General features: G+C 35.4%; 1 protein-coding gene across 1 annotated transcript in view; it reads right to left on the reverse strand.

Moving 5' to 3' along the window:
* Positions 1 to 2,224: 2,224 nt before the first annotated feature.
* Positions 2,225 to 26,767, reverse strand: part of LOC150105010 (pre-mRNA-splicing factor CWC25 homolog) — a 115,515-nt gene continuing 90,972 nt past the window's right edge. Inside the window, exons 8-9 of the mRNA XM_090396099.1 lie at positions 11,491 to 11,646; positions 2,225 to 2,454 (exon numbers count right to left, since the gene is read on the reverse strand). Of these exons, the coding sequence (XP_090252225.1) occupies positions 2,340 to 2,454; positions 11,491 to 11,646 (271 nt within the window). The 3' untranslated portion in view covers positions 2,225 to 2,339. The remainder of the gene's footprint in view (positions 2,455 to 11,490; positions 11,647 to 26,767) is intronic.

The following is a 26,767-nucleotide window of genomic DNA, read 5'->3' on the forward strand; positions in this document are numbered from 1 at the left end:
GCATGCTGTTTGCCAATGACATTGTTCTATGTGAATCATCCCGAGAGAAGCCTGAAAATACCCTGGAAGAGTGGAGAAAGGCATTGGAGGAGAGCGGCATGAGAATTAACTGGGTGAAGACTGAATATATGTCAATGGGGAGTGACGAGGATATCGTCATACGACTCCAGGGTGAAAGGCTAATTTCAGGGAAGAAATTCAAGTACCTTGGGTCGGTTGTCGAGAGGAATGGTGACCTGGATGAGGAAATACAGCACCGAATAACATGCGGTTGGATGAATTGGAGGAAGATGAGCGGGGTCCTGTGCGACAAGAGAGTGAGTTGTAAGAGGAAAGCTCTATAAGATGGTGGTGAGGCCGGCGATGCTCCATGGTGCGGAGACGTGGCCTATAACCAAGGCACAGGAGAGGAAGATGGAGGTAGTGGAGATGCGGATGCTGAGATGGATGAGTGGTGTGAAAAAGAAGGACAGGATAAGGAATGACTACATCAGAGGGACAGTTAAGGTGGAACCAATTGGCAAGAAGATACAAGAAAGTAGGCTGAGGTGGTTTGGACATGTTGAGAGGAAGGGTGAGGAGTATGTTGGTAAACGAGTGGAGTGTATGGAGTTGGAGGGAAGGAGGAAAAGAGGCAGGCCCAAGCTCAGGTGGAGGGATAAGATGACAGAGGATCTTAGGGAGAAAGGATGGAGTCCGAAGGATGCTGTGGACCGGAGAACTTGGAAGAGAAAGGTTAAAGATTGGTGCCGACCCCGTTTAACATGGGATAAGGCAGAGTGAAAGAAGAAGAAGAAGAAGACAGTAATCAGTTAATTTCTACACATAGTGAATGTATACTGTGGTATTCAAAATTTATGATTATAACAAACCACACAATTTACAAAAGCAACTAAGAGAAAACAAAGGCAATCAGCAGAACCCCCCCCACACACACACACACAATTTTATTAAGCATAGTAATAGAAGGTTCCAAAGCATATATTAGTTGCTTGAGCTGTTATGACCACTATATTTCTATATTTACTACACATGAAGATTTTATTTATTTTTTAATTTAATAAAAATTTTTGCTTTGAGAAATCAATGGGAGATGCTTTACTCCCTGGAAAGAAAAATTTGCAAATTTAAAGAATTACCAATTAATTCAGTGAATTAATTGGTCATTTGAAATTTCTTATTTCCTTTCCCTACAGTCATCGAAAATAAATCAGACGCCGATAGTAAGCAAATTTGTGTGCTTGCTCAATACACAAAAAGAAAACACTAAATTTATTGTGTCCTACCCCATGGGCAAGTACAATATGAGATTATTTATCTGAGGCTGACATGAATGTGTTAAACAGATATCTAAAGAAGACCTTTATGCATCTTATAAAAGAACATGAGAATGATCACAACGAAGTATTATTTCATAGCTTTATTCTCTTCACACAGATGCACTAACATCTGACCAATCAGTGTACTAGACAAGAAAGGATTATCGCCTGAGTACATATATATACTCATCTCTTGTTTCTGAATACCCAATTTTCTCAAGTGAGTACTTATCCAGAAATACAAGAATTTATACAGGATAATAGAAATATTCTTATAACAGTCAAAGTAATTAGAAGGGACAGCTGTGAAGCTAACACATGCCAAAGAAAGATCAATCTAGGACAGAAGGAAAAAAATCAGAGTCAGTGAATTGCTACACAGCAAATGCATGAAAAAGTAAAGGAGAACTTTTTCTGGACAGCTGTAGATCTGTTTAGAGTCACTGGTTGTCTTTCTCTTGTCAATACGAGATTCAAACCTATGAACAACAACATTACAAAAATTTAGCGAACAGATATTCACAATTCCATGTACCTAAGCAAACACCAGTTTGACCGATACTTCTAGTCTCCAATCAATAGGTCATGGGGGTTTGAATTCCAGTACAGGCATGAATATTAGTGAAGATCTTTATGTGGCAGATGAATTTTTTCACTGAATGAGAGACTACAATCCTACTTATTGGAGGCTTAGTTTGAAAAAGTTCCATGATTGGTCTCTAGAGCAGGGTTTCCAGATTATTTTACCCTGAGCCCACCCACAATACTAATTTAAAGTTTACAACCTTTCACGAGTGAGATTCATATTTTTAAAAAAAATTGTAAATATTATTTTATTCATCTTTGGCTGTTTGGAATGTCTAATGAAGGATGGATGCATGAATAATTTCAAACAAGCAACTCAACACCATTACAAAGACTGATTTATTTTTTTAGCAAACAAAAACCTAACATAAATATATATATTATATACATATATACATGTCTGTGTGCATGTGGATGTACTGACACACAGTGAGATTATCTCTTTGCAAAGTTTCTGTCCATATCTGATTTACCACGTTGGATGTTGTAAATATTTCTTTTAATTCTGTCTTCTACACTTCCTTTGGAAGCAGCTGTTGAAAGCATGGGCCTAGGGAAAAAATATAAAAAAGTCATATATATATATATATATATATATGTGTGTGTGTGTGTGTGTGTGCATGTGTGAATATTTTTTTTGTCACATACTTGAAAGATGTACATACTTATAAAACTAGTATAAACGAAATGAGTCAGTGTACTAGCTGTGAAATGTACGCTTTACGGAGTGCAGTCGGAGTGTAGATGGATGATAATAAAGGATTGAATGTGTGTAGAAAATGTAGGGAGAATGAGGAATTGACGTGTATTTCGGATCGTGAGTGTGATATTTTTGTCAACCTTCAGAATGAAGAAAATAGCGATATGACAAGAAACGGCAAGGTTGTACATGAGAATTATGAGAGTGTGAATGATAGTATTAATGGTTTCTCGGAGAATAAAAAAGGTGAGATAGATGCATTGAATGAGATCGCGTTGTTGAATGGTGCGATAGAAAGGGCAAAACAGCAGCTAGAGTGCATGAACAAAAGTCGACTGAATGAACCAACCAATAATAAAAGGTATGACAGGAAAAATAGGCGTATGAATGTGAACATGAACAAAATGAAGGATAGAGTGCTGTATGGAGACTCGTTAGTACGAGGTGTGTTAGTAGAGGATTTGACAAAATCGTACCAACCTGGTGCGACCATAAAGGATGTAACTGAGTCTATTAGAGAGCAAAAGGAAAGGGTGAAAGAAATGATTGTTGTGGCAGGTACGAATGATTTGAAAGGAGATAAAATGGAAATGATAGAAGACCTGAATGAATTGTTTGAGGTAGCAAAAGAAAAGAGTGAGAGAGTTAGAATGATTAGTCTTTTGCCACGGTATGACAGTGAAATGTTTAAAAGGAGGGCCATAATTGCGAATGACTTTATGCGTGGGTTATGTATGACGAGTGGTGTGGAATTTGTGGAAGTGTGGAGTGAGTTTGATGGGCGAAAGGATCTATATAAGATGGATGGCTTGCATTTGAATGGTTATGGTGTAAGAAGACTTGAGAAAGTGTTGCTGAATGTAGTGGATGTGCAAATTCAGGGAAACTAGATTCGTTAAGGGGGGGGGGGAGTAGATATACAGTCCTTAGGGAGGCAGTTGAATGTAAGAATGAATATAATATGCTAGAGCAAATAAGGAAAACAAACCAGAGTGGGATAGTTAATATAAGGCATCAAGGTAGGGTTGGGGCTAATGGGGGTCTTAAATTCATGTACACTAATACCAGGAGTATTAGGAACAAGAAGGAAGAGTTTTTGGCCATGGTTGGCACTTCCAGACCACAGGTTATTGGTATTAGTGAAACATGGCTGACTGTAGATGATATAGCTAGTGGGATTGAATGTGATGGGTATAGTGTGTTCAGGAATGACAGAGAGAATAAAATGGGTGGAGGAGTATTGTTGATGAAGCTGATGAGCTACAGCCAAGGAGAATAGAAGTTGAATTGCAGGATAAAGAAAAGAGCACATTTGAGGCCATTTGGTGTGAGATTGTGGCTAGCAGAACTAAATATACAATTGGGTGCTGCTATAGGCCAGGTGATGGAAAAGATGGTGGTGACAGTATGCACAAGCAAATAGAAGAAATGAGTGGAAGGAGGGTGATTATTATGGGGGATTTCAACTATGGTCGCATTGATTGGAGTGAGGAGAGGACACACAGGAGGAAGGAATTGGATTTTATGCGGTTATTAAAGGATAACTATCTGCGACAGCATGTAATGGAAAATACTAGGGGTCAGAGAGTGCTTGACCTAGTAATTACATCTGGGGATTTGGCTTAACAAATATGACCACATTGCCACCAATCGGTGAGAGTGATCATAGGGTCTTGACTTGGGAGGTGGCTAAAGGTGTAGAATTTTCAATTAAGACAGGGTACATGTGGAATTATCGGGCTGGAAGTATGACAAGCTTAGGAGTTTGATTGGCTCAGTGCCATGGCATGTACAACTGCAAGGACTAGAAGTTGATAGTGCATGGGAGGTGGTTAAGAGGTGCTTGCATGAAGCAATGGCTGACTGTATACCTAGAGTCCGAATAATAAATCAAGTAGGAGTTAAATGGATGAATAACACCATTAAGCTTCAGCTGCAAAAAAAGAAACAACTATGGAGGGAATTTAAGGAGAAAGGTGACCGGCAGGCACATGAACGGTATAAAGCGCAGGCCAGAAGGGTGACGAGTGTGGTAAGAAAAGCAAAAAAGGATTACGAAAGAACATTGGCCATGTGGGCTAAAGAGAATCCTAAACAGTTTTTTAGATATGTAGCAAGTAAAAGGAAAAATGTACATGGCAGAATGATTTTAAAGAATGCCGATGGTAGGGAGGTAACTGAATCAGTTGAGATAGCTGAGTTACTGAGTGAGCACTTTGCAAGAATATTTCATCCAGGTGGTGACATTGCAGAAACGAATAAACCAGTAGATTATATGGGAATTGTGGTGAATGAAGTGGAGGTGAGTAGTCTATTGCATAACCTCAATGTCAATACATCTGTGGGGTTGGATGGTATACCAGCTCGTGTAGTACGAGAAGCAGCTAATGAATTGTCAGTACCCTTGACCATTTTGTTTAATTTGAGTCTCGGGTCTGGGTTAGTCCCGAGCAGGTGGAAGGAGGGGAAAATAGTTCCACTGCATAAAGGTGGTTCCAAGACCGCTGTTGTAAATTACCGACCGATTAGCATATCAGGAATCATTGTCAAGGTCTTAGAGAAATTAGTCAAGAAAAGAATACAGGATTGGATAGATGAAAATGGGATATTGTATGGGGGACGACATGGTTTTGTGAAGGGTAGATCATGCCTCAGTAACTTGCTCACGTTTTATAACACAGTGACAGCTGAACTGGATAGGGGTAATGGGTTTACAGTGATACTACTGGACCTTGCCAAGGCCTTTGACAGGATACCACATGGAACCCTAATCAGTAAACTGGAGCAGATGGGGATAGATATAGGGCTGGTAAGATGGATAGGAGGGTGGTTGAAGGAGAGATACCAGAGAGTGGTTTATTCAGGAGTGGAGTCAAAAAGACGTCTTGTGACTAGTGGAGTGCCGCAGAGCTCTGTTCTTGGACCACTGCTTTTCAATTTGTTCATCAATGATATCGGAAAGAATTTGAGAGGAAGTGTTCACTTGTTTACTGATGATGCAAAGTTGGGTAGAGCAATTGTGAGTGCACAGGATGTCAAAATTTTACAGGATGATTTGGATAGTTTGGAGGACTGGGCTAGGAAAAATGGATGTCAGTTTAATGTGGCAAAGTGTAAGGTTATGCACTTTGGGGTGAAAAGAATAGCAGCAGTATATCACATTGGTGGAACCGTACTCCAGGAGATTGATGAGGCCAGGGATTTGGGAGTGCTGCTGGATAGGGAGTTGAAGTTTAGGGGACACATTGCAAAAGTAACTAAAACAGCTCACCAAATCACTTGGCTTATGAAAAATACTTTAACATGCAGAGAGAAGCAAGTTGTTGTTCCTCTGTATCGAGCCTTGATAAGACCCCACCTGGACTTCTGTGCCCAGTTATGGGCACCAGGGTTTCTTCGTGATGGGGAGGAAGTGGAGAGGGTCCAGAGACGAGTGACCAAGATGATAGCAGGTCTGTGGAATGAACCTTATGAGAATAGGTTGAGGATTTGTGGGTTGCAGAAATTGGATGATAGGCGAAGGAGGGGTGATATGATTGAGACATTCAAATTACTGAAGGGTTTTTATAAGATTGATCCAGAAGATATTTTTGAAAATATGACTGGTGGTGGGAGGACTAGGGGCCATGCATGGAAGCTGGGCAAGAGCGTGGTTGACAAGGGTGTTAGAGCTAGGTTTTTTACTTGGAGAGTGGTGAATGAGTTCAAGCTTCCAGAGTCTGTTGTGGGTGCTATGACAGTGAATGAGTTCAAGGCAAGATATGATAGATACAGCGTGAATGTTGAATAGTTGTTCCAGACATGATGTTAGGGCCTCCCTCGATGAGTCTGTCGACTCCTTGGAGTTTCCCGGAAAAATAATAATAATAATAATAATAATAATAATAAAAGTAAAAAGTTGTGACAAAAATAACATACAGAAGTGCATTTCTTAATAGCATTTTAATAATAACATCATTCATTATGAAAACTGACCCCAGAGTTGTTTTAGTATCATATATTGCAGACATATCATTTTTACCTAATTTTTTCACTAAAAGTGGTCTCAGTAAAACCAAAAATAAAAAAATAGATGACTTAACAAATTTTAGTTTTAAATTCTAAATCTTGAACTACAATTTGGTTATTTGGCCAGAGCAGTTATTGCTTTGTATAATATCCAAATATTTTGCTGATAGTGTGAAAATTTCTCTAAGCATTCAAAGTACTGAATTTCAGTCAAAATCTGTCCAGCTAGGGCCAAGAATAATGTATAGACAATAAAATGAATGTGAATGAAAGTGCTTGTGTATTTTGTGAAACAAAACACACCAAATAAATCTTAGGAATTAGAAAATAAAGTATGTTTTTCTGTGTCTAGACTTAGAAATTTAATGAGTTAATGCACAGTGGTACTCAAGTGATTTGCTATAGCTGTGTAATTTCATCACATGTAATTTAGATGGGAAAGAGACCTGGGTTCAAATTTAATTTCTGACAAGAAGGATTTTCTAGGCTTTTCCTTCCAAAAAGGAAGGCTATATTAATGAGACTTAGGAGGTAGTAGTATTCTTTTCTTTCTGGAAAACAGGGCAGTGATTTAAGAACACAAGCAATTCTCAGACCCTAGAACATGTAATTAGGAATTAATCACCTTATTATCCCATCAAAAACTTGTTACCAATTATTCAGCCATATCAAAATGGACTATTGATAACATGAAAATTTCTCTAAGTATTCCAGGTATTGAATTTCAATCAAATCTATCCATTCTGGTTTAGACCACTCCATTAAACCAATATTTCAAAATCACAACATTTTTTTTTTAGATCATTAAATCAAGTCACTTTTCTTTTATATCAATCCTACACATGAGAGGTCTCAAGATCTATAATACAACAGTGCTGTGGGGGCAAGTGATTAGGGGAAAGAGAGAGAGAGAGAGAGAGAGAAGAAAGGAATCTTTAAATGTGTTTCTTAGAGAATTGGGGTTCATTCATTGATTAAAATGGTATGTGGAAGACTGTTCCAAAGGGCAGAGATATATGAAATGAAGGAAGAAGACAAGGCACTGGTTCAATGAGCTGGAACTGAACCATATATGGAAGCTGACCAGCAGTTGTTCATAATCAACAGACACTGGAAGAATGGTGGTGGCTAGTTAAGTGGAGCAGCACCCATGGAAACACCTACAGAAAAAATATACTGCAGAAATAGAGCATCTGTCAAAAAGTGAATGGAGGGCATTAGCAAGAGAAAAGAGAGAGAGAGAGAGGAAGGGGGGGGAGCTGTCCATTATAGATCTCTTCTGGATATAATCAAGCATTCTGAGAGAGGTTCTTAGTGTACAAACCCATATGTAAGAACAATACTCTAAAGTTGGATGGACCTGGGACCTATAAAGTGTCAGGAGTTAAGCAAGAGAAGTAATGTGATGAACAAAAAAGAACACAAAGCTCTCTGGAGGCCACAGAGATTATGGATGCAATCTGCTTATACCAAGATAGGCTAGACATGAAAATCAACCCAAGGAGGGGGGGGGGGTACGAGACCACTAAAAATAAAAATCTTTTAAAGGCTGATCTTAAACATACTGCTACACTAAGTGTTGGTTATTAGATATTATGTTGATTTAACAAAAGATAATATTGTTAGGATTACAATAAACTAATTACATGTAATACTGCATCCAGCTTATATGAACATTTTCAGGTATCAAAACAACATGGCTGGTAAGCATTAAAGTAATATGACTAGTTCTAATTGGGCCATCTTGACAGTCTTATTTATTCAGCACTACTTGGGCAGAGCAGCACATTTAGGTTTCGTGCATTCATTGACATGGCTAATAATCCATTTTTGGGTAGTAAGGTATTTCTTTGCTATTTATGTGATGAAAGATATCTAGAGGATATCTTTCACCACTAGACCTGATTTACCATATCTATTAAAGACTGACTTTTGGGTGTTCTTTACATGGAGCAGCAGGAGAATATCTGAATGTACCCACAGATACTTGGCAACTGGAATTTTGTAGATGATTCAGTAAGAGAGAGTGTGTGTGTGCTTGATTCTTGGGAGACCTGACAAAGGATGCAAGTTTCTCAAGAGGTATAAATATAGTAGCTTAGCATATTTTGTAGGTTTTTTTTTTCTTTTTCTGAAAGTTCCCATACATATTCCATTGTTAGTTTCTATTCTTTGTGGAAGAACAACACTATTATCAATGATAAAACACTATTTTGGCAACTTACTGTAGGAGGCATAGACATAATGCTTTTTGATTTTACTCACTCTTAGATTCTAAGTTTTATGGTACACAGTGATTTATGGAACAACAAATGTGCAGTCATGTGCTCACAAACAATGATGAGAGTGCAAATATTTTGGGATAAATCAGCAAAAAAACATACCATGCAAACTATAGAGATGAGATCAACCAATCTTTTTATAAAATTAAGTTTATATGAAGCAAAGCTTTACTTTTTTACTTTTAAAGGCATTTCCAGTGTTCAGCAGTTGCCTTGTAATCCCCTTCCCAACTGTGAACAGTCATTCCAGGAAGCATCTTGCAACCCTCTAACTTGCATTGCCTCTACAACTCCTCCTCCTCTCTATGTAATCCTCTCTTCTGTCTTCCTGGCAATGACCAATTCATTACTCACTTGGGCCATCTCTCCTGTGGCATCCAATGAAAATGTCCATTCCACCGTAAAGGTCGATGTTCCAGGTGGTCTGTAACATTTTCTTGCAAATTCAATCTCTCCATGATGGTTTTCATTCTGAACTCTTTCAAGGTGAGATATATATACACATATTTTGTTGTAGACTATCCATATCTACAGCTCTTATATGATTCTTCTGCTTCATATTCAATGTCCATCCTTCTTCCCCCATACGTCAGAACACTCGCTACTATAATTTGGAACATCATCTTGGTTTCCTGCTGAATATTTCAACTCCATAACACACCATTCAGTTGTTTAATAGCATTACAGGCTTGGCTGACATGATCATCTACATCTTTCTCACATGTTCCCAACTTATGAATAATAGATCCTAAGTATCTGAAATGATAAATTTTACCAATGTCTTGGTAAAATTTACTTTTAGACCTCCCATGCTATAAACATCAAACAGTTTCCTCATCATAAAGTCAATGTCATCCTGATCTTGAGCAGTCATCACTTGATCATCAATAAACAATAGTGAATGAATGACACTGTTTACAATCTCAATTCCCATAGCTCTAATTGAAACATTCAAACATGCCAGCAATGCATAAAGGTAAATCTTAAACGGGGTTGATGACTCCTCCACACTTAACAGCTGCTCTGCACCTGGCAGTCCTAGATGAAGAAGAAATTGCAATGAAAGTTTCTGGAAAGTAAATTAGCAAGTGATCTGAAGAAAATGTAAGAAAGTTATGTGTAAAATAAGTATTAAAAAAGCACAGGAACATTGGTAAGAACATAAAAAATAAATATACTGAAGGTGGCAAAATGTTCTCAGATCTATTGAAAAAGCTTAGAAATGGAGGAAAGAGTATCATAAAAGAAATCATTATGATAAAGGTGACATGAAAATTGAAGATAAGGATTATAAAAACTGGTAGAATATACTCAAGAAAAATTTATTTAGGAATAGATAGCACAAAAATTTTAAAAATAATCAAACTTGGACAGCTTTGAGAGATGAATTTTTGATTCAGATATAAATATTATGGGGAAAAAGACTGGAGGGAAAAAAAAAAAAGAGTAAAAACAAGATATACTAAATTAACAATTTAGTAGCAGGATTTTTTCCTCCCAGAAACAGGTTTTTCATCTGGTGTACAGGCAAATCGGCCTTCAGAACACATGCAATTTACAAACAAAAAATACTGTTAGCAGTGATGGGTGGTTGATGGTATTGATGGCTGTTATGTTGGTGGTGAAGTGGAGTGGACTAGAGTGTCTCCTGCAATGAGTTCTTGGACTCCTCAAAGGTGTCACATAGTAATAATAATAGACATCATTAAGGTAAAAAAGCCACCAGAAACTTGAAATGTGAAAACGCAAGTGAAGTAGATGATAATCAAATGAAATTACTTATTGAAAGTAGAAAATTTCCAATGACTACATTTACATAGTACAGATGGTCTGTCAGAAATTCAAATTCCAGATGATGGGAATAGTACTTTTATAGTAATCAATGTTACAAATGAAAATAAAACTGAATGTGAGAATTAAGAGGAATTATCCTACTGCATTTACCATGCAAATTTAAAACTTCCTCTTTCCATTCCAGTTGGTTTGGAATATGTATAACTCTCATCAATATTAACATTAAAATTCTATTACATTAAATAACAAAAACAAGTACTTGAATAAATAATTTGGGAAAAAGGAAACCAGGTTATCCATTAAAGAGACATAATACCTTCTTAGACTAAAACAGGTCATAACAGGCCTAAATATCCTTGAAATGATGTTGATGATAAAGATTAAAAGTCACAGTCAATATTTTCTAACAGAAAAAGAGCAAGGCAGATAATGTTTTAACATACATTAAACAATTTCAAATATATTTAGAGTATTCAGTTCCCATCACATCTGTGAAGATGGTCAAGAGCAGAAATATTAATAGGTGCCAGGATGGCTCATAATGCTGACCTTAAAAGACAGTGAGAACCGCATGTCTGTTAGTTGTCATTCTATTCATATGCTACTGAATGTACATAAGTAAATTACATTTGTGTGCAAAGTGAAGGTACAACACTAATGTGTTGTACCTTCATCACTTGCTAATTGAGATGGTGATCAAGAAACAATTCAGGTAGTCCAAGGAAATTTCTAGATGATCTTTTCCCAGAACCTTCTAACTATTCATTAATTACTACATAGTATCCAAACACCAAATACTCACTTTAGAAAATTAGCTTTTGTTTTTTTCTGCAACTGTTGTTCTTTTTCATCCTCCTCTTTGTAGCGCTGTATATTTTTCTCTCTCTGTTCATTTCTCCACTTGGCATTGTTAACCATTTCTTGTCTCAAACGATCCATTTCCTCAGCACTTAGTTTTCTATACAATACACATTTATGTATTTTTTTAATTAAATCAATTTTGATAAAAAAAAAATTGAACACTTAAATGAGAGCATTATTTATAGCTTAGAGAATTTTAAATAATTAAAAACTTATAAATAACTAGCAAAATATAATTACCTATTCAACTCAGAGAATGAATTTTTAACATCTGAATACTAACAGGCAATAAAATAAAAGTAGAGAGAAAACAAAAAAAAAATAAAAAGTAGTCTGCGTTTAAGATTTCATAGGACTGGAGAAAATATAAATCTTCTAAAGGTCAAAGAAGAATATATCAGCAATAATCGTAACTGGAAACTGAAATGTATTAAGATGAAAAATTCAGACAATAAGTAATGAACACTTAATAGTGCAATCCAAGCAACAGAAACAGTTTTGGATGAAGGAATGTACACAACCATAACAGGAGAAGGTATACAAGCTTTGATACTGAGCACTGAACAAAAAGTCCCAACAGAGAAACAGACATTTCCTAGTGACCATTACCCTGCTTATTAACTGGTAAAAACTGTTTGAATTCCAGATCAGAGTTTGAGCTCATCTAACCCTCAGCCCAACTACAGTACTAGTATAATAGGTTTTCAAATCCATGGATAAGATCATTAACACAAGATATGGGAAAGAAAGCAAAAACACATTAAGTGTTGAACATCAAATGTACTGATACATCAGCATCAGGATAAAAGACATCCAGCAAACTGAGAAATTTCAAAGTTCCTATTTTCAGAACAGTAGCAAAATGACTTATAGTATAATTCATTTCCTTTGAACTTCCATATTTTTTTCTAATTAGTCATTAATTATGACAATACTACCTACAAAAAAGTTGTGAGCCTACGGCATATTAGTAGTAGGCTATTATAGATAATCCAGAAACCCTAGTGAGTAGGCTATTATAGATAATCCAGAAACCCTATTTCTAGAGATCAAAAACATGACACTTTTAGGCTACATCAGATCTCCAATAAACAAGGTGATGGTCTCACACCATATTATGAAAATCATCTACCACCTAAATGAGAAGAAATTATACTATTCCCAATTTTATAAATTCTTAGCGTTGTTTTGTATGTATACTTGGTTATAATCTGATAATCTTTATTTTTACTAAACACACACAACATGAAGCCAAAGATTTATGTATAAAAAAAATTGCAAATGAAATATAAATAACTGCAAAGAAATGCTATAAGTTTCATAGTAAAAGCATAAAGTTTACATGAGTCATGACCACATAGCTACAAATCCAAATATTTTTACAAAGGAAATATAGTCTACAGTACCTTTAACCATAATTCACATTTGGTATAATATTCTGTACAACACTACAGCATATCACTGCCTGTAACGTGTAATATCTGGAAATGCATTAGAAGAAGGTTTCAAAGAAGAGAACACACAAAAGAGGGGGGGGGATTATTTGATGAATTTTTACCGATTTGTTTATTTGAAGCACTGCTTGAAGAATGAACAACTAATGTTAAAAAACGTTCAATTTTCTTGACCATAAAAGCTCTGGAATGACTTCTAATGGGACTATATTGATCAAGTACATATAATAAACAACTGTTATACCAACTAGTTTCACCACCTAAGGCTGTTGGCATCTTCAGGATACATACCTTTTAGTGCCTTACATCAGTTATGTACCCTGAAGATGCCAACAGCCTTAGTTGGTGAAACTAGTTGGTATAACATAGTTGTTTATTATATGTACTTGATCAATATAGTCCCATTAGAAGTCATTCCAATGAACAACTAAGTTTTACAATGCATACTATATTTCATTTATCAGAATTTTAGAGTTTAAAATTAATTAAAAAATTTTGGTTATCTTTCTCTCATATGCTTGCTTATTTGCTGATGCAAGTGAATGAAGAGCCTATAGAACAAGTAATATTTCAGCTATTTAGGCACAATTTTTAGAGAAGATGGCAAATTAAATATGGAAATAGGCAAAAGAATAAGCAAAACTGATGTATAGGAGGAGCCAAATGCATATTAAATGGAATAAGAAAGAAATTAGCTGAATATAAGATTACACATAAACCAATTTTAACTTATAGACCTGAGAGCTGTGTTAGAAATAAAAGTTGATCAAAGTACAAGAGAACACAGATGTGAGAATTCCAAGAAAAATGTGGGGAGTGAACAAATGGTTATTATGATTGTTTGGAATTATGGTCAAAGCAACTAAGGCTATGAGGTCAGGATATGCTATTTATATATGAATGTATGTCTGAACAGTTTGTCTATTATGTGGGATGCAAAACAGAAGTTTCTAGGAGGGGAAACTCGGTCACCCCCATATGAGACTGAATAACTCACCTACAGGTGAAATATATCCTTATAAAGATTATTTACAACCTAGATTGTATTCAAACCCAGCTCTTTTCAACCAATCAATAATGACTGAGCAATAAGTGTACAGGTGTTATCAATGGCAGAATCATATGAAAAATGAAGATATCAGGAAGGAACGTGAGTTATGTGGTCACTTAAACAGAATATAAACAGAATAAACAGAACATAAACAGAATTAGCGGAACAAGTATTTTATGTTAGAGTGGCAAGGGGGGGGGGGGAATTGTACAGCGGTGGACAAGATACTGCAGTGAATTATATGAAGAAAACCTAGATTCAGATAGCGTTGGGAAACTGACTGAAGAATTGAAGCAGATATCACACCAGGTAATGAGCATGATATGGATATTTTAAGAGGAGAGGTAGAAAAAGCAATAGGACGGCTAAAACACAACAAGAGTCCTGGTAACGATAACATTACTGGAGAAATGATTAAATATGGTGGTGAAAGTTTGGTTACAGAAATGCACCAACCATGTAATATGGTATACAAAGAAGGGAAAATGCCAGAGGAGTGGGTGAAATCAATATTAGTAACATTATACAAGAAAGGAAATAAGCTAGAATGTAAAAATTATAGACCAATTGCCTTGATAAGTCACCTTGGTAAAGTGATGATGATGATCATATTGACAGAAAGATTGAGAACACAATTGGAAGCATACCTTGCAGATGAGCAAGCAGGATTTAGGAAGGATAGAACTACAATTCAACAGATTTTGACAATGAGGTTAATAGCAGAGAAAGCTAGGAGAAAAAACAAAAACATATATACTTGCTTTGTTGATTTTCAGAAAGCATTTTACAGTATTGACCAGAAAGTGACATTAGAAGTTCTGGAATCCTATGGAATTGATAAAAAAACTAATAGCCATATTAAAAGATGTTTATTAGAATGCAGTTGCAGCAGTTAGAATAGGTGATGATTTGGGGAAATGGTTTAAAACAAGCAGAGGTACTAGACAGGGAGACCCAATATCACCAAGCATTTTCATCGCACATTTAGAAAGAGCAATGGACAAACTGAAGGAAGATGCCAAAGGAATATCTGTACACTGAATGAGAATTAACAATCTGAGATTTGCAGATGACATTGTTATTATCGAAGAAGATGAAAGAGAACTACAAAAAACACTGAAACTGTTAAATGAGGAAGGGAAGAAATTTGGACTTGTTATGGACTTGGAAAAAACAAAGACAATGGTATTTGGTAAGAAGAACATGAAGCAAAAGATACAAGTGGATGGAACTGATATAGAAAATGTAGAACAATTCACATATTTGGGAAGTAAACTGACATATGACTTGGACTGTAAAAAAGAAATAAAGATCAGGATTGCAAAGGGAAGAACAAATGTGAAGGCTATGGATAACATCTGGAAAAGTAAAGCGATCAGCCTGCAAACAAAACTAAGAGTACTGGAAACATGCATCTTAAGCAGTGTACTGTGTGGATCTGAAACGTGGGTAATAAATAAGGAATCAAGAAAAAGAATTTTGGCATTTGAAAGACTTGTTACAGGAAGATTCTATAAATAGGATGGGTACAGAAAATCACCAATGAAGAGCTCTATCAGAAGATACAACCAAAACAGAATCTAATGCAGAAGATTATAAAACAGAAGCTGCAATTATTTGGACACTTCTATAGAACGAGTGAGGACCGTAAGATAAAGACATTTACGTTTGGTATTTTGGATGGTTTAAACAGAAGAGGTAGACCATACAGAGAATGGATAGATGATATAAAAGACTGGTGTGGAATGGGTGTACAAAAACTGTGACACTGTGCACTGGACAAAGAAAGGTGGAAGAAGATAGTGAAGCAGGCATAGGACATCACCGGGCAGTGCTCTCATGGTTCGTGATGATGATGATGATGAATAAGTGTACAGGTGTTATCAATGGCAGAATCATATGAAAAATGAAGATATCAGGAAGGAACGTGAGTTATGTGGTCACTTAAACAGAATAGAGCAAGAAAGGTTAGTGGAACAAGTATTTTATGCTAGAGTGGCAAGGGGGAAAAAAACCAGAGAATGACCTAGATCAAGGTGGATTGAAGTAGTTGGTAGTGCTTTAGAAGTCCAAAATACAGGGTAATCAAAATTAAAGTATTTCCTGTTTAAGGCCTTGTGAAGCACCACTCAACGGTCTCCATGCTGCAAAACTTTGCAGGAATACATCGTACATCATGCAGAAGCAATATCTGAAGAAGAAAAAAAAAAGTAGTTCCAAAATCCACTACCAGGAGCACTGTATGATATACAGTACTGAATGTAGATGTGGTAATTTTTCTGTGTGTAGATAGGAGAAAAGCGACACAAGCATAAATAACACATTTTTATTAACTTCCATTATGCATTCACAGGCTGTACTCTTTGATGTGCTGCCCTTCCCAGTATGCCACAAACTGTGCACAGTGTGTTCAACAGCAGAGCGCAGCTGGTCAGGGCTGATGTTGAGCACATGCTTTGTTATGCTGTCTTTCAGTGCTGGCAAGTTATCAAAATGATCCCTATCTTTGAGAAATTCCTAGAGCCATGCAGTAGGAAATGCATGGCTGATCACTCTGGCTTCCACAAAATCTTCTCAAAGAACCTCCTGTATAGATTGACCGACGCGGGCCTCATCCTGCATGAAAATGACTTGAATCCATGCATGGGATAGCTGTAGCACGACAAAATTTTTTATCATATCGCGATACCTCTTGGCAGTAACAGGGCAGATCACAGGACCTGATTAGCAAATGTCCTCAAAGAAGAATGGTCTAATGATAAACGAAACTGTAAAGCCACAGTAGACAATAACTCTGGGTGAATGCAAAGGAATCTAAATTGGATTGTATGTGGGTTTTGCTTAGCCTATACCTAGCAATTGTGGGTATTCACAGCTCCGTTCAGGAAGAAAGTGAGTCTCATCTCCCCACAAAAAAATCCTCCATGGCCACTGAGTGTCCAACTCCACTTGTTGAAAGTTTTTCTACTTGGTTAGACTATAAATTAAAGATACCGAGAAATTATATACTTGGCTTAATCCTTTATCAGAGTGTAAGCAAATAAAATTTGCACCTGAAGTATTTTCAGGACTGGGGCAACTTGTGGTAAAGGTGGTATGACTTCACATCACTTGCCTTAGTATCCCATTATGGGATACTAAGCCCCAGTCATGAAAATACTTCAGGTGCAAACTTTATTTGCTTACACTCAGATAAAGGATTAAACCAAGTATATAATTTTGATCTTTAATTTATAGCAAGGAATGTTAAAGTGAACATCAGTTGACTTTCAAAGTCCTGCACATGCAACTCCTGTGTCAGGATTATTTTGAATGGGTAAAAATGCAGAATCTTCTGTAGAATTTTCCAGACATGGACTACAGGAACCAACACTGTTATTCAATAACTGCTCCACAATGGTAGTAGCAACATCATTCACTTGTTGTGAACTGACTGGTTTGTGACTTCTGCGAGGTCTAACTTCCAATGATCCCGTTTCTTCAAAATGACTAATCATTTATTGCAGCTGGTGGAGATAGCAGGCCAAAGTGCTTTGCACATTGGGCAAGGTCAGAGTCATCACTGTGGAGGGTATTAACAACCAGAATGAAAGGAAAAATCCCATCTTTTGAAACCCTCCTGGCATCTGCCAAGTTGCACGATATGCAGATTCCATGCATGTGGTGGTTACAATGCCCTGGTGGTGAATTTTAGACCCCCCCCCCTCAGATATTGATTCCACATGACAATGTATTCCTACAAATTTTCACATTTGGATCACTTGGTGGTGCTCCAAGGTTTTAAACAGGGGTACTTTAATTTTGATCACCCTGTTTATAAGTATTTTATAGTAGATTGACAGGGGGAAAATACCTAAGGATGAGCGAGATGTAGGTGGACTGATGCTATTAATAGTGCATTAGAAGTCCAAAATATATAAGATCTGAACAAATAACATATCAATTTGGAGGATTACTGTTAACTGAAAGTAAATAAAAATGTAAACCTAATCATGTAATTTCATCACAGTATCCTGTATGCCCTCTAAGAATTCAGTGATGACAGCATTTGAACCGATATATGGGTAGCTGAATACAGAAATGAAAATGAGGGATATGGTCAATTACAGGAATGAAAATGGATGCATAATGAAAATTTTTCAATGCTACAATGCAATACATAAGGCTATTACTCACAGTATTCTGGTCAGATTCTAATAGCCTCAGCTCAAAATGCTGGAACATGATAATCAGTCACTCTTGTTGAACATTTTACCAATAAGTTATATTCTTGAATATACATACTTTGAGTGAACTCGATGGCAAAAGCGATTTTTTTAGAATATAAAAAAGCCAACAGCAAATTGCCATACTGTTACTATACACTGGATTAGATATTTTAGGTCACAGATAAATTTCGTTTCTTGATGCAAGACCATCATCACTTTATCTGGAGATTTGTGTTGGTGACCATGGAAGTCTGAATTATCCTTAGCCCATCTAAAGTATTAATGTGTTACAAGTTTACAAATTTTCAAGGTGGGATTCATATTAAAAAAAAAAATGATTTTGACTGCATAATACGAGATTATCACAATATATTGGAGACCTAAGTGGCATTAAAATAAGATCTATCATGTCTGAACAAATAACATACCAATTTGGACGATTACTGTTAATTGGAAGTAAATAAATACAATGAAGGTGAGGATTCACAGATTATCTAACTCTTAGCCTAAAGTACTGAAGTGCTGCAGATTTACAACCTTTCATGGGCAGAAATATCATAAAAAAAAAGTTGCAAAAAGTTTGTTTGGTGCTGCTTAAGAGTTGAAATAAGAATAATCAGGAGCTTTGTGTACAGGCTGGAAGGAATGTAAAAACCTAACTGGAACTTCTGACCAAATGTCTGCTCTCGCCTTTCTATGGTATATCCCCATTATTAACTATTTATTTGGATACAAACTGAATGAATATGGCTTGAGAATTTGGTAATTAACTGACCAAATTATATTCTGTATTTGCCAAAACCAAATATACATTATGATGGTGCAAAATAATAATGGTATAAAATAATAATAAATTATATGCCTGACTGGGATTTCCTAGTCAAACATTTGCCTCTGCTATTTTTGTAAGGAGAATTAGGAAGAAAAGTAAAAAATTGCCTACTGAAATAATATCAGCTTTAATAAAAATGCAATACAGTAATCATCCACATAAATGCTTGAGCTAGCAGAGAATTATAGAAATACCATTTGAAAGAGGTTATTGAGGTGAAGACCAAAAGAAACAAATCATTCAGACAATATGAATCACATGAGTAGCTAAATTAATTTAAGCTTATCACAAAATGAAGATAAGTTTTGTGGGTGAGAAGATGGCTGGTTGGTTCAATATGACTGAAGCAACTAAGACTGAGGCCAGCATCTGAAGTTTCTCCACTGTCTGTGTTCTCTGGCTGATTTGCCCATTTACCAGATGAAAAATCCCAGTTTCCAGGAGGGTTTATACTTGCCAAGAAATTATATTTTTGTTTAATCTGTTATCCAAATATAAGCAAAGCAAAACAAAATTTGCATATGAAGTAACTCCATGACTAGGCTACTTGTATGTAGAGGCTGGTGACTCCACATCAATTACCTCAGTATATCATAATTCACAGCCCACTTCCTTTTGGACATATATATTGATTGCTATGCATTATGGAAAAGGTCTATACCAGTTTTGACCTTTACTGAGGTCTCATCAGTGGGAGCCCATAAAAAGATATGCAGAAGTCATATATATTTTCCATATACAAGTAACAAAAAGGTATACCCTATTTGATCACAAAAGAAATGAAGACATTATGAAATAATTAAACCAAGAACCAGTAATAGAAAAAATTTAAAAATATAAACATAAATGGATGGAAGAACACGTTCAAAGAATGAAAACAGAAAGATTACCAAAACAAGCCTTAAAGTACAAGCCATTAGGAAAAAGAAAACCAGGACATCCTCTTAAACGATTCAACGATGACTTCTAAGGCCAGAACAGGCAATGCTAGGCCTAAATCCTTGATACGCATGATGATGATGATGATGATGATGATGAAAACGGTATATTACCTTATTATTAAAATACTCTGATACTTCATGCACAAACTTTGTTTGCTTACATTTAGGTAAAGGATTAGACAAGAATATAATTTCTTTTCAAGTATAATTTAAAGTCCTCATAAAAGTTCCTTGCTTCTTAGGATTCAAACCTGGATCTTTCTAAGCAAAGTGCAATGACTGGTACTACAGAGACATGCTGAATGCAAACTACTCCCAAGCAGAGTGATATGGGCAAATTTCAAAGCAAGAAATTGGACAATGCAACTTACTGGTGCTTATGTTCCCAATGAAGGTTCAAATACTACAAGTACTCAGAAATTCTGTATCATTAAAAAGGAAACTGTCCTTGTTAAGTGCAAGAGTATGCCAGCCTGGTTGGCCAAGTGGTTAGTGTATCTGCTTTCCAATCAACAGGCAGCTAGTTCAAATCCCACTGCAGGCATGGATGTTTGTGATTGTGTTTGGGTGGGAGATAAATTTCGTTGCCTGGTGTGCGACCATAATCCTGCTTACTGGAGGCCTGAAGTGGTGAAAACATTCCATATTTGATCTCTAGAGCAGAGTTTCCATATTATTAATACAAAAAACATTAAAAATTAAAAAAAAGGTAAAAAATCCTTCACCCATTCATGACACAAATGTACTATAGGTTTACAAATGAGCTTTTCATGGGTGAGAGCCACATAAAAAAAGTTGAATGAATGTTTGACTTATAGAAACCTTCTTGGGAAAATTTGAAGAAAAAAGGAGAGTTAACAATGATAAATATCTGCTAGATTTCTGTTCTGGACATGGACTAGTTATTATTAATAGCAGTTGCAGATTCAAGTACAAAGATGAATATAAGTTAAGGTGGAGGGAAAAACACACAACAAAAGCCTTTTGGAAGGTGTTCCAGAATAAACCCCAAGTAAAAGAAAAGGGAATAAAATAAAAGTAGTAATTTGCTTCTCTTTTACTTACTTACTTAGTGTCCTCTTCCGTCAGGGATGGGTTGAGTCTTCCATGTTTCCACAACAACCTCCAGAAGTCTCAGTTTCTTGTGTGGCTGGTGAGCTGGCTATATGTTTGTAATCCAGAGTTGACCTTTATTGTTGTTATCCATTTAATTCTTGGTCTTCCTTTTTTTCTTTTATTTTTGCATACAGAGCAAGGTTGGGTAGTCTTTTTGATGGCATTCTCTCGACATGTCCATACCACTGAAGTTGTCTTCTTTTGATCTTTTTGATTAATGATTCTGTATATTTTAGGTCTTGTCTTACAGTTTCATTTGTTTTCTTTTCTGTCCATTGTTTTATTTATTTTTCTGAGACATTTCATCTCGAAAGCCTCCAGTTTTCCATTCTCTGCCTTCTTGAGTGTCCAAGTTTCTGAAGCATATAACACAGCTTCTCTGAAAGCTTCTCTTTTACATGTGGCTTATTCCAGAACACCCTTCAAATGAATGTACACCAGAGAAGTTTACAGAAATCGCATCCAATACATTACATTAATACTGACTGTGTTAACCTGAAAACTGGTCTAGTGATTATAATTTATTTATAAATAATAGAAAATAGAACAGAGGATTTTAATGAAAGATGTGTAAAAAAGTTTTAAAAAGAATTAAAATTGGATAGCTTGAAAATGTGAACTAGGAGAAAAAATGAGAGTTTGAAACTAAAAACATAAACAAATCAAGACTAAACAAGAGCTAGAATGGCAAAATTTGAAGAAAACATCATTCAATACAGTTAAAGGAAGTATGTAAAATTGCCTGAAAAAATAGAAAAATAAAAATACCATGATGAACTTAAAGCAGCTATCCAGGAAAACAAAAAAATCATATAAACAATTCCAGGAGAGTAAATCAGTATGTGCCTCTGTAGAATAGAAAAAAATGTGCATTTGCATAAATGAAGTTTATGTTAAGTGCAAGAATATGCAAAGTACAAGCCTTAAAGTACAAGCCATTGATTGGAAATACCATTAATTGGAAGTAAATAAATACAATGAAGGTGAGGATTCACAGATTATCCAACTCTTAGCCTAAAGTACTGAAGTGCTGCAGATTTACAACCTTTCATGGGGAGAAATATCATAAAAAAAAGTTGCAAAAAGTTTGTTTGAAGTTTAGAGTACATAAACAGATATAAACAGATATTCAGTTTACAGTACATAAACAGATATTAATTATAAAGGTAACAAAGTATTCTAGAGGCTACTGAAAAAAATCTTAGAAACTAAGGAAAAGCTACAACAGCAGGAGCTAAAAAGAAAACAAAGGTTATAGTTAGGCTGAAGATAAAAATACTCTCAATACTTGGAATAATTACTTTGATAACATATTATAGTCTACTCTTGCCACAGAAAACACTGTTATCTCCCCTGGCTCCCACTGAAGAGACCGCAATAAAGGTCGAAACTAGTCTGGGTAGTGGCCCTTTCCTTAATGCATCACATTAGACATATCCGCAAGGATATGTGTTTTGCATTATGGGAGATGCTGAGATAGGAGTGATGTTAGCTTGCTCCACCTTTGCAACGAGTTGCCCAGTGTTGTACCACCTTATCCCAGTCCTGAAGATACTTTCAGGCACAAACTTTGTTTGCTCACACTTGGATAAAGGATTAAACTAAATTTATTATAGTCTAACCAAGTGAAAAATAAACTTTCTACAACAAAGTAGAAAGAACACAATCCAAAATAAATATTTCAATACCAAAGATATAACAATAAAAGAGAGAGAGAGAATTCACTGAGGTAAAGAATATATGCAGTATTTTCTGGTGTATAAGACGCACCCAAGAAATTTAATACAATTTTCTGGAAAAAACCTAAAAAAACTTTTTCTGTAGGCACAGGTCCAAAATATCTTTCAGCTTCCCTATTCCCATGTTCTTCTGCATATTTTACAACCTGCAATTTGTAACTTGAAGTATATGAGTGTCGCCTGTTTTTTTCCATCACTAAAATCTACGGGGAAATATCAAACTGAACACAAAATGTCTTAACACATGAACTCAATACTGATAAACATCAATAACTGATTACTCGGATAAAACATTATGAAACTTGAATAGGGACTCCCCGTTCTTAGCCAATGAACGCTAGAAGTCACATGAAGGTCACGCATCAATCTGATTGCACCATTAACCGCCTACAAAGATCTTGGAACATAAAAGGGAGTGCGTATGACTTTGAAAAGAGGAAACAATCTTTACCTTCATTATATAAGACGCACCCCATTTTTAAGATGAATTTTGAAGGTAAAAAAGTGCGTCTTATACACCGGAAAATATGGTATCTTTTAATGTGAAGAATTTTCGGCCAAGTTTCTTGCCCATTCTTAATACTAATATAGTTAAAGAGAAAATGAAAACAGAATAGTAATTAAAAATAATAAGTGCATGCTAAAATATTTATTACATACAAGAGAAGAATACCATTAGATTTGTAAAACTATACCATTAGGACCCAAAGAAAATTAAACTGAAATGACTGTTGAAAAAATAATAATAATAATCATCACAACAGTAATGAACATTAAGCAAGATAACTTTCCAAAACTGGGAAACTTAAGCAATCATTGTTATTTGAATTCAGTTATTCAAATTTGAATAACTGAATTCAGTTATTTGAATTCCCTAATAATAAATATGAATTATTTTTCATATTTATTATTAGGGAATTTACTTCCTTTTTTTTTGCTCATAACATGAGAGATCACAAGAGCAAAACATCCTGTAAACTCCTGGATAGAAAAGTGAAGATAGATGATCCTCTGGAAAGGACGGAAATGAAGCTAATTTGCATACCAGATGGAGGGAGATCTGAAAGTTTACTTGATGCACAAGTCTAGTGAGCTTTTTAGACAAATCTCTGACATAAGGAATAGAGACTAGAAGTGTCTTCCTAAGGAGAATGAAGGCAATGGTTGTTTATCATTTTAAAGATGAGATCAGAGTTTTTAACTATTTGAGAGGAAAGTAGACTTAATAAATGAAAGCTCTTGTTTCAAAACATCATATCTTATCATATACAATCATATCCTGTACATCCATTGAGGGCACACGCAGGAATTTGATGATGTTTCAGAACAGGATGTGAGGAGCATTAAATGGGTGCATAATGAAGCAATATTTTGATAATGCCCAACTTCTGAGATGGATGACAATGTAAGATGCATTGATGTATCTTCCTGTGCTAGTTTTCTTTCTGCAGAATGAAAAGTGCAGACTAGCTTTAGACTGTCTTAGGATGAGAATGTCTAGGAAACAGACTCTTATTGTCTTCTACTTCTAGAGTAAATTTAATTTTTTTTAATGGATAGAAGTAATTTTGTGGAGAAAAATATCAATGTCTGTCAGAGAAAACTTCAAAACTGTAAAGATATCAGCATAATGAAACCATGTGGAAGGCCGGGAGAATTTCCCGTCATAGTTTATTTTAGCAACCTGCATTAAAAGCAAAATCAAACAATTTTATGATATCCTGAAGAAAATCTTTCCAATAAAACATGTTTAAGAAAAACTTTATACTATCCTTGCTGTTTATAATCATATGGATTACATATAGGAAAACAATATGAAATCTGCTATAATAATCAGAGGCAGTCAATTCTTGCTATAGCAAATTCCTAGCACAGAAATAATTTGTTACAGTAGAGTTTGATGTAATGAATTTCCTTTGTAACATCATTGTTCCATTGTTCCTATAGGTTGGGATGTTTCAAAGGTTTGTTATAGTGAATGAATTTGTTATAATAATGTTTGTTATAGTGAGAGTCAACTGTACTGAGCTCAGTGTTTTAATCAATACAGATGATGTTATCCAAGCCTTCAAAGATTTTTTAAATGAATTTCGCTGTGGTAACACATTTGATATGAAAATCAGCAATAAAAAGAAATTATCCATAGAAGTAGGTAAACAGAAAAAGAGCTGTATTCCTCAGAGCAAACCTATAAAAGAAGTAAACCCTTTGCTAAATAGATGCCATTGTTAGTGCAAATGGTATCTGGTTAAGTAAACTGTATAACACAAGAAAGAAATGTTTGGTCAAAAACAAAGTAGCAGTATACAAGATAGCAAACTAATTTCAACATCTGAGAGGGTTAGAAACAAAATAGTTCATCAAACATTGCAGGTTACAAATATGTAACTTTTAAGAAAATCAGAAGAGCAAGTAGATGATTCTATTGAGAACCATATTAAAATGATATTAGAAAAAAATTCAGAATTTTTAGTATTTTTTGAGTTGAAAAAAAATTATATATAGAAGACTCAGAAGAAAACCAAGATCTAGATGGACTGATGTAATCTGGAATAGCTTATTAGACAGAAATATGAGAACTGATCATTTGAGATATCAGAAAAGATACTTGAATAAAATTTTTATTTTTAATTCTTTGTGCTACAGTACCCTAACACTAGGGCAATAACTAACACATACAGTGTGCATACTGTTGATGCATTCTTTACAAATATATGTCAAAGCCTAACCAACACCTTCCCTAAGTATTCTGTTTATCATTTGCTGATACATCCTCCATGCAACCAATGTTCCTTGAAGGGGGGGCTGTATGGAAAGTATTTTGATCTCTTGGGCAAAGAACTAATATCTGTGCATCCTTATAAGTAGGCTGACCATATTTTCTTGAGACAAAAACGGGACATTGGGATGGCAAAAACAGGACGGGAGTTATGTAACATTCTGTATTCATGCAAATGTAAGATGATAAAAAAAAATATTTTATTACATAAAGATATTAAGCTTACCATTATTCTTCAGTGACAGAGCCCATACAAAAAATTTAGGTAGAGGTAGAGGGGGACTATATTTCAGGTAACGAAATAAAGTCCATAATTTTGTCTTGAACACCAGAATTTGGCAAAAAGTACCGTAAAACGATTGGAAAAAGTTTGATTCTTTTTTTGTTTGATATATCTAAACTTACTGTAATGCTTTTTTGTTTTATTCAAATCCTCTATTACTTTGCTCAATATGCATGGTGGTAAAACGTTGCTAATTACTGTTTCTGATATGATACATGCAGAAGAAATTCTGGTTCATAAATTTCATTTCTGAACAAATGTGAAAACACACACCAACTCAACATCACCAGAGTTAAAGATCGGTACTATCAACATAAGAAGCCTGAATGGCAAAGAAATGGAGCTAGCTGAGGAATTAGATAAGTACCAGATCGACATAATTGGGGTGACTGAAACAAAAAAGACAAAATCTGGTGAGATTTTTCTGAGCAATAAATACAAAATGTTATATTCAGGCGATGAAAATCAGGGAAAAGAAGGTGCAACTATAGTATTGAACACAAAATACGAGGCTAATCTTCTTGAATGGCAAACAATATCAAGTAGAGTGATGTGGGCAAATATCAGAATGGGGAACTGGACAATGAGACTTATTTGTGCCTATGGTCCCACAGAAGGCTTTACTAAGATAGAAGTGGAGGAATTTTTTGAGGTACATATGATGTATGCTCCAGATAATAAAAGAGTTTTTTTTAACACGGTTGTAAATTCCATAAATTTTAAAAATCAATAAGAATATAATTTGGTCAGCTAAATCTCAAATTGCCAGCCCATCCTCATTCGTTCGGTATCCAAGTTGATACTAAACAGAGTGC

Source organism: Typopeltis vanoorti, chromosome 7, assembly GCF_054136105.1.
Source record: "Typopeltis vanoorti isolate ZY-2024b chromosome 7, IOZ_Tvanoo_1.0, whole genome shotgun sequence".
Lineage (NCBI taxonomy): Eukaryota > Metazoa > Arthropoda > Arachnida > Uropygi > Thelyphonidae > Typopeltis > Typopeltis vanoorti.